We start from the raw sequence: 12,489 nt of genomic DNA on the forward strand, positions 1-12,489 counted from the left end.
AACGCATCGTCGTTATTATGTTCGTAAATAAATCATTTTTTCTTACAGCTCGAACAAACTTCATGATAAAACACGTTTCAAACTTGACCCAAGGATGTGCTCAGACTACATATTCCGAAAAATTACTTATTTCTAAAAATTGAAAAATATAAATGTTACGGATTTGTCGTGATGTTCAAATCTTCAGGATTCAGCCGAATGTTCGGTCCAATAAAGACACGACATTCTCAACTCGAGTGAGAAAAATTCCAACAAAACACCCTTTGTCCACGCCTATGTTTCCGAAATTGTAGGCACGATGATGTTTGCCCTTAAGAGTAGCCTCGATATCCGGATGGTTGAAAACCATTGCGTCCGTAACTCGCGCTTCCTCGGTACGGGTAGGAATCATATCCTGCACTGTCTCTTCCTCCATAACCATTGTAGCCACGTCTAGTATTCCCGTAAACCGAATATCCATCATCATAAACTCCAGATCCAATACCATCGTTAGAATCCAGTCCTACAACTCCGTAATTAGGACCGTAACCAGAAGAACCAGATCCATATCCAGTAGTGCCGTAATAACCGTACCTGAAATTCACGAACTTTACGGTTTGTATTTGCTCGCCAAGTAGCTGACTAGTAGGTCTAATTGACAAACTTCAGATAGCAGTACGACGAGACGTGACTCTAAGATTCGTGTTTGAGAACGCCGATCAATGAACCCGGCTCACAATTAGATAGCGCGATATTACGCAACAATTTCCCGCGAATTTCCCGAGCAAAGTTACAAAACACACGCTCGTATCTAGAGCGCCTTCGAGAGCTCCTACACGAGATTGGAACGGTAATTGAATTAATTTATTTTCAGCAAAGCTCTCTCTGGCACAAAACGAAGCGAAGCACGGACAAGCGCTGTTCACCCTCTCAGGATTGAGCCCCATCGAGCAATCGGTTTGTGTACCTACCGTCCCAGAACTACCAAGATTCTTTCAACTGGCAGAGAATCTACTCGAACTCTTTTTCGTCGTTTTTCAACCGCGTGGGCGTCGCGAGAGCTCCTCTTTGCTTACCCTGTATGTCCTCCGCCAATAATTCCATTCCCGTATCCTCCAGCACGATAACCGCGATAACCAGGTGCCAGCCCGGCACCTTGATATATATTCCCAGACCCGTATGTGGACCCGCCTTCGATGCCGGGATACACTCCGATGCCACTTCTTATACCCCCAAAACCACTCTCTCCTCCAGGGCCGCCATCAAAGCGGTAATCTCTACTCGAGTGAAATACTATAACAAAAAAGTTCGGTTCATAAAAAGTATCAGATATCTCGTGAAAACTCGCATTTTCTGCATATATTCTTTTTTCACGCGGTTCACGTAGTCCTCAAACGAGCTCGTTTCAAGTGCAGCCATAAAACTATACGCCAAGCCAGTTTTATTTCAGTAGGGGAGACCGGGGCACGATGGATCCCCCTAAAAATTTTACAATTTTTTATCTTCAAATAACTCTGTGTCCTTTAATTCTACCTCTATTGAATTAATCATTGATTATCTATCAATATGTAAAACAAAAACATTCATATTTCGGAGCAAATGCCTTTTACCGAAATATAATTTTTTTTTTCATATATTAAGACGTTTTTTTCCAAAAAAATGTTGCATACTTTAATTCAACACATATTAAACAAACCTCTCGTAATAGCTCAATGTTAAAAAAAAAATTTCCGTCAAAATCTTTGTCAGCAGTCCGTCGTGCCCCCCTGCCTTCCCTATAAGCCCGTTTATCTACGAGTCTATAGAGTATTTTTTACGTTAATATCGTTGTACAAATAATAGAGCGGCGAAAAAAATAATGATTGTAAGACACAGCTTCGAGAAAAAGATTGACAACGCACTTTTGTTATCGTTTGACTTGTCGCTCTACCGTTAGCCAATCAAAAGGATATTCAATACTTATCGCCAGTACATTCACCAACGAATTCGGGTTATTATCCGGGCGGTTGGAAGTACAGGAATATCTGTAAGCTCACAGAAAGCACGAAGAGCCAGAAGGCACAGCTCAACGCAGGGGCACCACGTGAGTCAAAGCCGTGATAACCAATCAAGCCTTCACGAGATTCAGTAAATTACGTTGACGCCTAAGCCGGTCATAATACATGAGCATATTCGCATAACGAATTATTCAGTGGGAGCCAGTAATCGTAGTGACAGGGAAAGATTGTCTACACGTAAGAGGAAACGACGTCAGATCCGTTCTTGAACCGGTCTGTCATTTGCTCCAGTGTTTGCAATCAGATGAACACGAACAACGCGAGGCGAGTGGCCTTCGTGTGCAACAAATGAAATTTTTTTTTTTTAAATACAGTCATTAGGAGCCACCGAAATAATAATATCGAAAGAATGGTCTGTTTACGGTGGATCGAATAACTGCAAATAATCTATAAGACCCCATTATATGATTGAACTTTCCAGAACATTTTGTGAGTTAATTGAACGACGGATCTAAGAACGAATCGAACTGGCAGAAATAATTAATATCATGCTCCACGCGTTCTTGGAATCCATAAAAACACCCGTTCCAGCGTCCACGAGCGCAGATTACAGGTGACGCATACGCGTTGCGTAAGGTGACAATCAGAAACTGTGAGATGCGATGAAGCGTGCGGAGCAAAGAGACAAGACGTAACGCGTGCAGGTATACACGCGTTTGATGAGCACACAATGGACGTTATTAATTAGAGTTAACGGTTCGGTCGACATTGAGCTACTTCGCACAGTCGTCGTAAGTACTTCAGCTCAACTTTTCAACGTCGTTCGTTACGGATAAGCTTGGAAAATTAGCTTTCGGGGCTAAATGGATAACGCAGAAGCAAATATATAACGGGTACATGTGCAAAACTAAAAGAGATTATTTTCGAGGGTACCTTACATTCCAAAAGTTTGGCAATAGTATAAATGGATGTCTGCCAGCGGGGTAAGTAAGCATTGTTTTTACTGGGTTGACGGGGGGATAATGGTTTGACGAGGAATATCACCGTGATCGAAAATCTATCGTGGCTAGCGTATACTTGACAATTTCTTTCTGATATATTCTGAATATCGACATGATTCGAATACGTTGCCGTTGGAAATGGTTAATTAGCTCATGCTTACAAAATCGTAGAAAAAACAGTTTGGCCATAAAGTGAGTTTCCCTTTTCACGAATGTGTTAACACGTGGCGTCCCATGACCTTGAGCTTCATGGCTCGGCAAAGTGCTTACTTATACGTGGGTCGATTGCGAGTCGACTAAACGACGCAAGTTGGGCTAACACAGACCACATATATTGGGATACTTGGCCAATTTTCATGCGATCATTTCGTACAACGTGCAATCAACTCACCGTCGCTACTCGCTGACGCGTCCAAGTCTTTTGATTCGCCCGTGACCTTCGACCCGGTAGTAGACGCTGATTCTCGGAGTTTGGCACTGCCGACAACTGCGCAATTCAGTGCCAACAGGCACAAGAACAGGAACTGCGATAAACAGTGGTAGATTAAAAATTAGTTCGAGAAGGAATGTTTTTTTGGAAAAATAAGGATCTTAGGTGAGATAAATTGTAGGTTTGCGTTCGATTTCTCATGTGTTCAATATCGACAATGTAGTGTATTGATCGTTGAGACTAGGTACTCGATTATACAGGCCTGCGATGATCTTCCCCTGACAAAACTAAGGAGTAATTTTAGTAGATATTAGGTACGAATCTACGAAGAAAAATATTTAAAAAATTCTATCACGTATATTTGCTGAGACATTTTTTTTCTGCTTTCTTAGTACTGCTAGAGTTAACTTGCAATTTCTGTGTTAATTATACGTATTAATGGTAGTGTTGATATTTAAATATTCATCTGCTCTCGCTAGTTGTTGTTTGTAGTGATTTTAAGCATGTTTACAATTACGTAGGTACAAGAGAAAATGATTGATTGAGTAGTATTCAAGAAAGTAGAAAAAGATATGATAAATCTTTTTGATTTATATAGTCTTTTAGGTTTTGTTTAAAACTGATACTGTTTATTTTATAATTAAACATTTAGTGTCATATCAATTATATTTTATTTTTTGATAAAAATTGTTCAAAGATCTAAATGGACGTCTTGCATAAAAATGAATTTTAACGCACTGTAAAAAAAGTAGAACTATATTTTAATTCAACATACCTTTAGGACGAAAATAGGCATTATTATTTTAAGGGGAAACTGAAAGTTATAAATATTATAGAATAGAATATGGGCCAAAGTCTGACGGAGGGAGGATTTAAAGCTGCTACAATTACACGTTTCTATTCCTGAATTTCTGAACATCTTTACAAGTGAGTTAGAAAAAAATCAAAATCCCTACGGTCTAGATTGTTTGGATTATTTCTTTCCTACAGATCTTTATAATAAAATTGGTGATTGATCCTGTTGCCGTATCCCACCGGTTTTCGGAAATAGCCGGATTTCTTATTGCGAAGAGGAAAAAACAATTCAATTTCAGTAGACTAAATACTTCCCCAACGATAACGTGTATCGTGAACTGCTCGGATGAGGTATCAAATTCACTTACAAATGACTGATTGGAATCAGTCACGAAATAACGTATGGTATAATTATGTAGCGCCATATAAGCCTGATGAAATTTCCCATCCGACCGCTGATGTACAAGGTCACACTATAAAATTGGGCAATTTCTGATAATGCAGAGAAAAACCGCGACATGCTGCGTTTCAGGGGTACAATTTGTTTACGTTCGAACGGGCATCAACGGTAGCCGTAGGATCTGAAACACATTACTCACATGGGTTCAGAACTCGTCTTTTTATCGCGGTGAGTAACCACTAAACCGCGGAACTCGCAATTAGAAAAATACAATTTGTGGGATCTCCACGGAGCTTTGACCCTTGAAAAGATACGTCTAGGTTTTTTCGTCAGGCCTTTGGTGTTTTATACGCTCTCTTGAAAAATCGAAAACAAATAAATAAATAAATAAATAAGCGAAGTCCCATTCTGGGATGGTCAAGCTCTCGACGAAGTGACAATTAATTATGCGAGTGATGAGCCGTGTCCCGGCCGACTATTGTGATTATTGAAATTAGTGAAATTCCGTAGCAATACTCACTGACAGGTAGGTAGTACGCATTTTGCACACAGACTTCGGACGGTATGTTGCGAATCTCGAGCAGTTCTACCGGAAACTGATATGTCGGGAGAAGGTGTTGCTCTGCGAGCGTTCGAGCGGCGTTGTCGGGTATATATTTCAGACCCACGATCCCCCCTCAGCGTTTCCTGTCGAAGGTGGCGACTTCCTCCCAGGATTCGTTCCGTCTCAGATTTAGCTACGCGCACATTTGCTTTGGAGGTTCGCGGCTGACCTAAGAGTCTATGAGGTAACGAAGGTCATGGAAAATATTGTCCGTGGGAAATATCGCGACGCGCGTTCACTTATTGCATGTTCATGCAAATGTGTAATATCATGCGTATATTATACTATGCGATGTAAATCCATAGTTCGACCGAACTTGTTTACCTGTCTCGCTGTTTACACCCGACCCCAAATATCACCGCGCGCAATACTAACGAAATTTATGAAACTAGCTCAAGTACAACTCGCTGCGCTTGTATCTGTCGTCTGTTTTTACAAAGTGTTCTAATTACGTGTAATGGAACGTGATTGTCGTAAGAGCTGAGCACGTGCGTATTTACCTTTACGAGCCTCAGTGGCTGGCCCGCGCGTTGGTGGCTACGAAACGAGCTAGTTGAAAATAAGACACAAAAAAAGTTTCAGAGTGAATTGATCGTTTCACGTAATATTGCTATCTGTGCCAACGAGTAGGTACGCTGTCCATTTTCAATCTGAATCGTATTCCCTTCAGATGGGTTCTTCCCAAAGATCTTAGCGAAATTGGTGTTCTCATTTTCACGGTAAAATATACGGTTCGCTAGTTTCATCCTTTTTCCCACCCGTCACGTTCTTCTCACGATTAGCATTATTCAGTCAAGGCGCAACGAGTTACTCAAGTAACTCGGGAACAAAAACCCTCGTTGACTCCAATTACACGTACGTGTTTGTGGCTTTTGTATCTAGCGCGGTATTGGACAATCTTGGGTTGAAGTTCTAAATTAAATAGTAAACAGTGACCAATTGTCCTTGCTCGAGATATAGAGTGTGGGTGTATTTCTAATACGTTCCCATTTTCTGATCGTTTTATTTGTTTACGTCAAAGCCATACCACGCAGGCCGAAAAATTTAACAGTTGGAGGTAAAATCATGAGTCACGTCGTACCAAAAGCACGCGTGATCATCGTAAAACATTTCGATATTGAATTTGCGTCCAAGCGGCATGCTGGGAAGTGATAAAGGAAGTAATTCACCGTATAGTGGTTTGAAAACACAACGGTGTATGAATTTTGAATTTATTCATTCTGATAAACTCGTGGACCGAATTCAAGGGCATGGAATAAATGAGCACTTGTTGTCTCACTAATTTATCAAATCGCTTCAGGTGCAGCCAGCCACCGATATAGCTGACCGATTGTTGTTAAACAACGCTCGCTCAATCGAAACCTAATGACTCACGTGTGCGGTACATCCTCAACTAAATTAGCCAGTATCAAAAACTGAAAGCAACGAATCAGAGCACGGATGATTCGATAATACGTTACTGGAGCCACCATTTGCGAATATTGACGTTCGGTAGAGATACGATTGTACGTATGCGGTGAAGTGGGTGAGAGAGTCGTTGTTCAAATGGCGTCTAGGTGTGACTAGACTAATGCGAATAATCGTTAGATGCGCGTTAGCAAGAAGAAAGCCTTTTCACTGTCAGAAACCGAAAGTATGCAGAGCCTCGCTTGGCACTCTCGTCTAATCTACGGGGGTTGCTACTCGTTCGCTAATATCCTGGACTACCGATATTATTCTGTTTTTTTGACGCGTGAAGGTGATAAAATAGCCAAATCACCGTGATTCTCGACTATGCGAAATGCCAATTGTGTCACCATCCATTTCGAAAAAAGGTACTGACAGTTGATGAGTGAAGAGAGGGAAAAGAAAACGATGCGTAGAAAAAACTATTTGTTCCCTGAAATTTCAGAATTCGAAGTTGAGAAATTTTAAGCACCGTTCTAATTACGCGTATATGTAATCTAATTATAGATATGTCATGACGCAAATGTAGATCGTCATGCTCTGAGCTTCGTGAACGTATCGTCTTCTTCACAAATTGTCTGAATGGAACGATATTCTGCGGTAATTCAAGTCCCCATGCTTCTCGTGTTTCTCGTTTTTCGTTTTTATGTATTATTTTCTCTCCGGCTTATCTTTTTGCGTGAAACTTCTACGTTTATATGACAGTCCCGATCTAATTGGGCTATTTTCTCACCAATTTATGAAATATCCGTGAGTGACGTTATTATTTGGGTTATCTGGCGGTATTGTTGTTCGAGAATTCTACCCGCAAGATGTCCTCTCATATCTCGTTTGAGCAAAAACCAACAGTGAGGTCCAAAAGAACCATGAGTTTTCCTACAGGATAGAAATGTACGGACAAAGGATGTCACCCAAAGAAGAGGGATAAGGTATCTAAGTAAAAAAGTTTTCTAAGTTGACATTTTATGTTTGCAGCAATAGAAATTGATATTGTAGACATATGATATGGTGAATTGTAACGTGAGAGCTAAGAGAGGTCATTCCCAATAATGGAATTTATTATAATTGCGGTTATTACCGGCTAGTGCGTGTAACGAAACCTTGATTTCTTTCTGTCATTGTGATGGAAAATTCTTACATTTGTAAGGATCGTAATGCGAGGGTTAAAACCCAAGGTGTCAAAATTTCGAATCTACTATCAAACCGAGGGCTGTGAAATTTCTAACAGAGAATTTAATTACTCTAAATCTGCGGGGCTATGAAAAGGTAATTTTGGAACAATGGAACCTTAGAAAACCCTGGAAACGGTATTTCCTCATGCGGTGCCGGACTAAGCGAGTTTAAAACGATGACCTGCAACAGGGCGAGCACGAAGTGCAGCGCATTGACAAAGCACGGCAGTTTTAGTGACTGCACGGACGATACTGGAGGATGAATCGGCTTACACAATACAACAGTGTCCTAGATGTCCAAAGATTCTCTCGAATCTCTCGAGAGACGACAATCGAGGATCTTACGGATCGGTCAGCGTACTGAAGCCGTGTAACTCAACGACATAAATTTCCCTTCAGACTCCCAATGCCCATTGCGAAAATCGATTCATCTAACTGACAACGTGTCCGGTGACTAGAGAACGAATTCTCCTCCCAGAGCATACGAGTCACCAAAAACGTAGACAAATGTCTTGGGACGCGATGCGGTGTGCCAGAAGTAACCGAGCATTTGCACGTCAAACATTCACCCTGTAGCCTCGGTAAATTTATGGGCAGGCATATTAAAATTCAAATCTGAATATCATATCACCGCCCTAGAGAGCATATGGAACTGTCACTGACAGGTTATACAACTCACGTCACAATCAACTTTTTAGACGTGGAACGAATCCGCTGACGACTTTCCCTGCAGACGAACATATCATTTGAAGCGGTCTCGAGGTGAGATCGAATGCTGAGAGATTGTGCCAGGGATTGATTACCAATTTTGAGTGGATCAAATTGATTCATTGTTGGCATTGTTCCGTGACTGTTGAAATGGCTCCTGAATTCGAGCTGGTACCGTTTGGTCACAAGCTGCAAGCTCACTCTTGCTCTTTCAACAAATTAAATTCCACAACCGTGAAAATTTGGAATCACCTGCCTAGCTGTTGCGAAATTGGTTAGATTGAGTACAATTTTATCGGTGAGCGTGGGGAGGATTATAACTGCGGAAAACACACGTTGCTATTAAAATAATGTTAAAAGTCCGTTTTTTCCGTGGCTCATTTCGCGGACGTTAACGGTTTGATAACTTGTTAGGCTCTGTAACGGGCAGAAGGTGCCCAATAATCGAGAAAGGACGACCTGTTGTTGAGATTACCGATAAAGTTTCGTTCGTTCAAAATTGGGAGAACAGTTCGTATGTGAAGTTCTCGTGAAGTCGCAAACGTGAGGGTATAATTTGACGTGCAAGGTCCTTTGTGAAGTAGCATAACACAGCTGCCTTTCGTAAAGCTCGCCCTCTTCGCCCAGGGCTTGGATTTACGGGCCTGGAGAAACGAGTACCATTGTGAGTCTGTGAACAGCATAAGATAGCAGCAAACCACCTTTAGCAATTAACATACGAAAGCCTAGATTATCCAGATGGTAGCCATGGCTTCGGCTTTGTGTTGGCTAGGCGCACCCCTGGCGGGTACGGTTTGGTACAGGCTAATGGTAATGCGATAAAGCGACCGCACACTGTCTGCGATACATATTAAGTTACACCTAACTCAAGAAGTGAGACGACCGCGCGTCTAGTCCAGAAGCAACAATTACTTATCTGGCCGAATATGGATTTATATAAACCTGGAAAGACCGGAATTGGACGCGAAAGGATTCGAAGCGTATTATTCTTCCAAGTTCCTCTGGAATGAAGTTTCTGTCTTGTTATGACCGACGTGAATGGCTTCGCAGATCCTTTGCTCTTCTCGATGGCTTCTAAATCGAATAAGTATCTAAGATTTCATGATCCTTTATGTGGTTTTTACGTTACTTTGGATTAATAATGATAATAATGGTGATGATGATGATGATGATGATGATGATGATGAGAACGACGATGACAACAAGAAGATCAACGATAAAGACAACAATAATGACAATGACAATGATAACAGCAACAATAATATTCACCACCAAACCAGCCATATTGCTTAATAGCGTATATGATTACCTAAGTTTGGTGTAGTTGAAGAGGTGCCTTGGTGGATTTCAAAGTTGACGTATATTTCTCCAAGTATCGAAGTCCGCGTATCTCAGACGTGGAAAAGGGCTTAACAGTCCCATTTTATACGCAATTCTGAACAAAAACACTGCAATACATTTTCATCCGACCAGACAGAAATAACGAAATGGCATGAACTCTACGAATTTACAATTGCGATTTTGCAGAAACCATGCCATCTCTTTATGTCTGCATCAAATGAAAGTATATTAGAGTGTTTTTGCTTGGAATTGTATATAAAATGGGGCTTTGAAACCCTTCTCCCCGTTTGAGATACGTGGGCTTGGATATTTGGAGATATTCATATACGAAAACGTCGAGACGGACTATGACACACCCTCCTGAAAATCCTGATCCTAATTCTTACTCTAATTAGAATTGCTTCCCGAAGCACGAATTCTCGGTACATCATTGACGGCTCATTTGTAGTTTATCCTTCAGCTCGCTGGGTGAAAAATTGAAAAATATCAAAAAATAAACTAGACCGATCAGTTCCAATCCTCGGTGCAAGCATTTGATGAATTGTTTAATGGCAATATAGCTCTGACAATTAAACAAAGATCATATGTTTACAGGACTTGATTATATGCGCCAAAGTGCAGGTACAAGTTTTGCATACGCGTACACGAGGTTGAGACTATTAAGGGGCAATCTACACACTTGTTTAACGCATTGCAGGTATGCTGTGCACGTACGACTGCGTGAAATGATAGATGTTTTCATCAACGATATTTATTTGATTTACTCGATCGATTATTATGTGATTGTAAGTCAAATTCTGGCTCGTGACTTGCCACCGTTGCTGAACCATTATGAGTGATCAATATTTTGCTACAAGCCACGTAACATGCCCACCACTGCGATGAGTGTAAAGGAATTTTTAAACAGCCGCTTGCCATTGATCATAGATCATGCCAGTAAGCCTCGCTCATCTTCCAAAGTTACGACTAGACGGTAATTTTGCGACAATTTATCTTGATTATTACATTTGATCTGTCATCATTTTCGCTCTTTCACTCACGCGAGTATATTAGCTACAGAGCTCCAAGCTGAGTAGACCGGTAATTTGCATATTTTTCGAGAGTGGACGAACTGGAATATTCCCATACATCAATGCGAGAAATCATAGATCAATCAATTTGTCATTGCAGCCGGCAGCGCGGTATTCGTTTGTACGAACGCGCGTAACGTAGGAGGAAATAAAACTATGAAAATAAACTTCATCGAACCAGGTTTAAAAATAGCTGGTGCGTTGCGGCCAAGCTTTGAGCAGATTAGCCTCCGGTGGAAGATGAAATTAAAAAATTCATCCGGCCTAACTCGCGTTGTATGGATTAGTTACAAAGCAAATGAAACCACTGTACCAAATGAATTATTTTATTCCTTGTTTCTATTTACTCAAGGTGGTTTCGGCGTGTCGAAAATCTGTTGTGACCTGCGACAGCAACGCGTCAGGATCCGTTTCAGAAACCAAATATACCGCAACGTATGAATTGAACGAGAAACTCGGCCTGAATATCATTTGAGACAAATATTTGCACCCGGTTCTGGCTGCGGTCTTCGTTCGTATGTGTGCATAAACGCGAATAAGGTCGAGTAGGATACGGCGAAAACCTTGCCGGCTTGTAATAACTAACGATAAGTGTATCTTCAAGCTGGCAAATTTTTCTCCCCGTTCTATCTAGACGCAAGTTGCATGTGCAGAGATAAATAAACGCGTTGCATACATTGTGTATAAATATGTACGTAAATTTGCCGACGCGTTAATCCTCGTAAACCTGAGTATCACGCGCAGAGCAAAGAGAGCCGGTTAGCAAACAAGCAAGCGTAAACGCCGAGCTCTGACGAGTCTTAAACTCGACCCAAGATCTGGATGCCAAGCTTCGATCTTTGATTCTTCGCGAAAGCTGCGCAGTGAGAAAAAATTTACCGAGTAAATATGGCGAGCTTGTAATTATTCACGCCTAAGACACCGAACAAAATGTCAGTCGCTAATCTCAAGCCCGAGAAATGCCCTGTAGTGTTGAAACGGAGTCGGAGATACTGAAGCACCATGAAAAGCAGCTAAAGTCCGAAGTAGGTATCCCGAGTAAAAAATCTCTGAAGAACCAGTGTCAGGCTTAAGGGTTAAAAAAATTATTATACTTAGGAGGGCTTTGTAAAAGGGTGTTGAACGTAACAAGGTTCAGTTTTAGTCTGCATCCAGGTCCGAGAGTTTTACCACCTGGCAGGCTGCTCCGAGGCACAAGGGTAAAAAAATAAAGTGAGAAAACCAGCGACCCTTGGTCTCTCTCATCGAGTACGAGGTTCATCCTTCATTCGGGAAAAACAACAGAATAGGCAACGAAAGCAGACAGGAATCAATTATTTCCATCGATGGCAAATAAAGTTTACAACAAAGCATTTTATAATTGCAATTATGTACGGTCTGCGTGCCAAGAAAGGGACTCGCTTGCTGTCTGAGTAGATTTCCAAGAATTTTATACCCCAAAAGCAAAGTTTTGAAGGTTATCGGCTCCGACTGTATCCGAAATCAGTAAGCGCTGGATAAATCCCTCGATTCAAAGACTCTTATTATAGATGGGTCTTTTCAACAA

The 12,489-nt window shown here is 41.2% G+C and overlaps 2 protein-coding genes across 3 annotated transcripts in view; one reads left to right on the forward strand and one right to left on the reverse strand.

Moving 5' to 3' along the window:
• Positions 1-15: 15 nt before the first annotated feature.
• Positions 16-5,274, reverse strand: LOC107222814 (glycine-rich cell wall structural protein 2). The gene is made up of 4 exons (XM_015662323.2): positions 5,123-5,274; positions 3,369-3,501; positions 1,056-1,272; positions 16-573 (listed from the first exon to the last, which is right to left on the reverse strand). Exons 1-4 carry the CDS (start codon positions 5,141-5,143, stop codon positions 312-314), a joined length of 633 nt encoding a protein of 210 aa, XP_015517809.2. The 5' UTR covers positions 5,144-5,274; the 3' UTR covers positions 16-311.
• Positions 2,775-12,489, forward strand: part of LOC107222817 (RYamide receptor-like) — a 52,764-nt gene continuing 43,049 nt past the window's right edge. For both annotated transcript variants that reach the window (XM_046732033.1, XM_046732084.1), the window contains exon 1: positions 2,775-2,959. In XM_046732033.1, the coding sequence (XP_046587989.1) occupies positions 2,874-2,959 (86 nt within the window). In that variant the 5' untranslated portion in view covers positions 2,775-2,873. The remainder of the gene's footprint in view (positions 2,960-12,489) is intronic.

This window comes from Neodiprion lecontei, chromosome 1, assembly GCF_021901455.1.
Source record: "Neodiprion lecontei isolate iyNeoLeco1 chromosome 1, iyNeoLeco1.1, whole genome shotgun sequence".
NCBI classification, from domain to species: domain Eukaryota; kingdom Metazoa; phylum Arthropoda; class Insecta; order Hymenoptera; family Diprionidae; genus Neodiprion; species Neodiprion lecontei.

Excerpts from the sequence above, each read along its gene's own strand:
- LOC107222814 (XM_015662323.2), bottom strand. The coding sequence starts at position 5,143 with ATGCGTACTACCTACCTGTCA. Across the intron at positions 3,502-5,122 it reads TGCGTACTACCTACCTGTCA|TTCCTGTTCTTGTGCCTGTT; the intron begins GTGAGTATTGCT and ends TGTTTATCGCAG. Across the intron at positions 1,273-3,368 it reads CGCGTCAGCGAGTAGCGACG|TATTTCACTCGAGTAGAGAT; the intron begins GTGAGTTGATTG and ends TTTTTGTTATAG.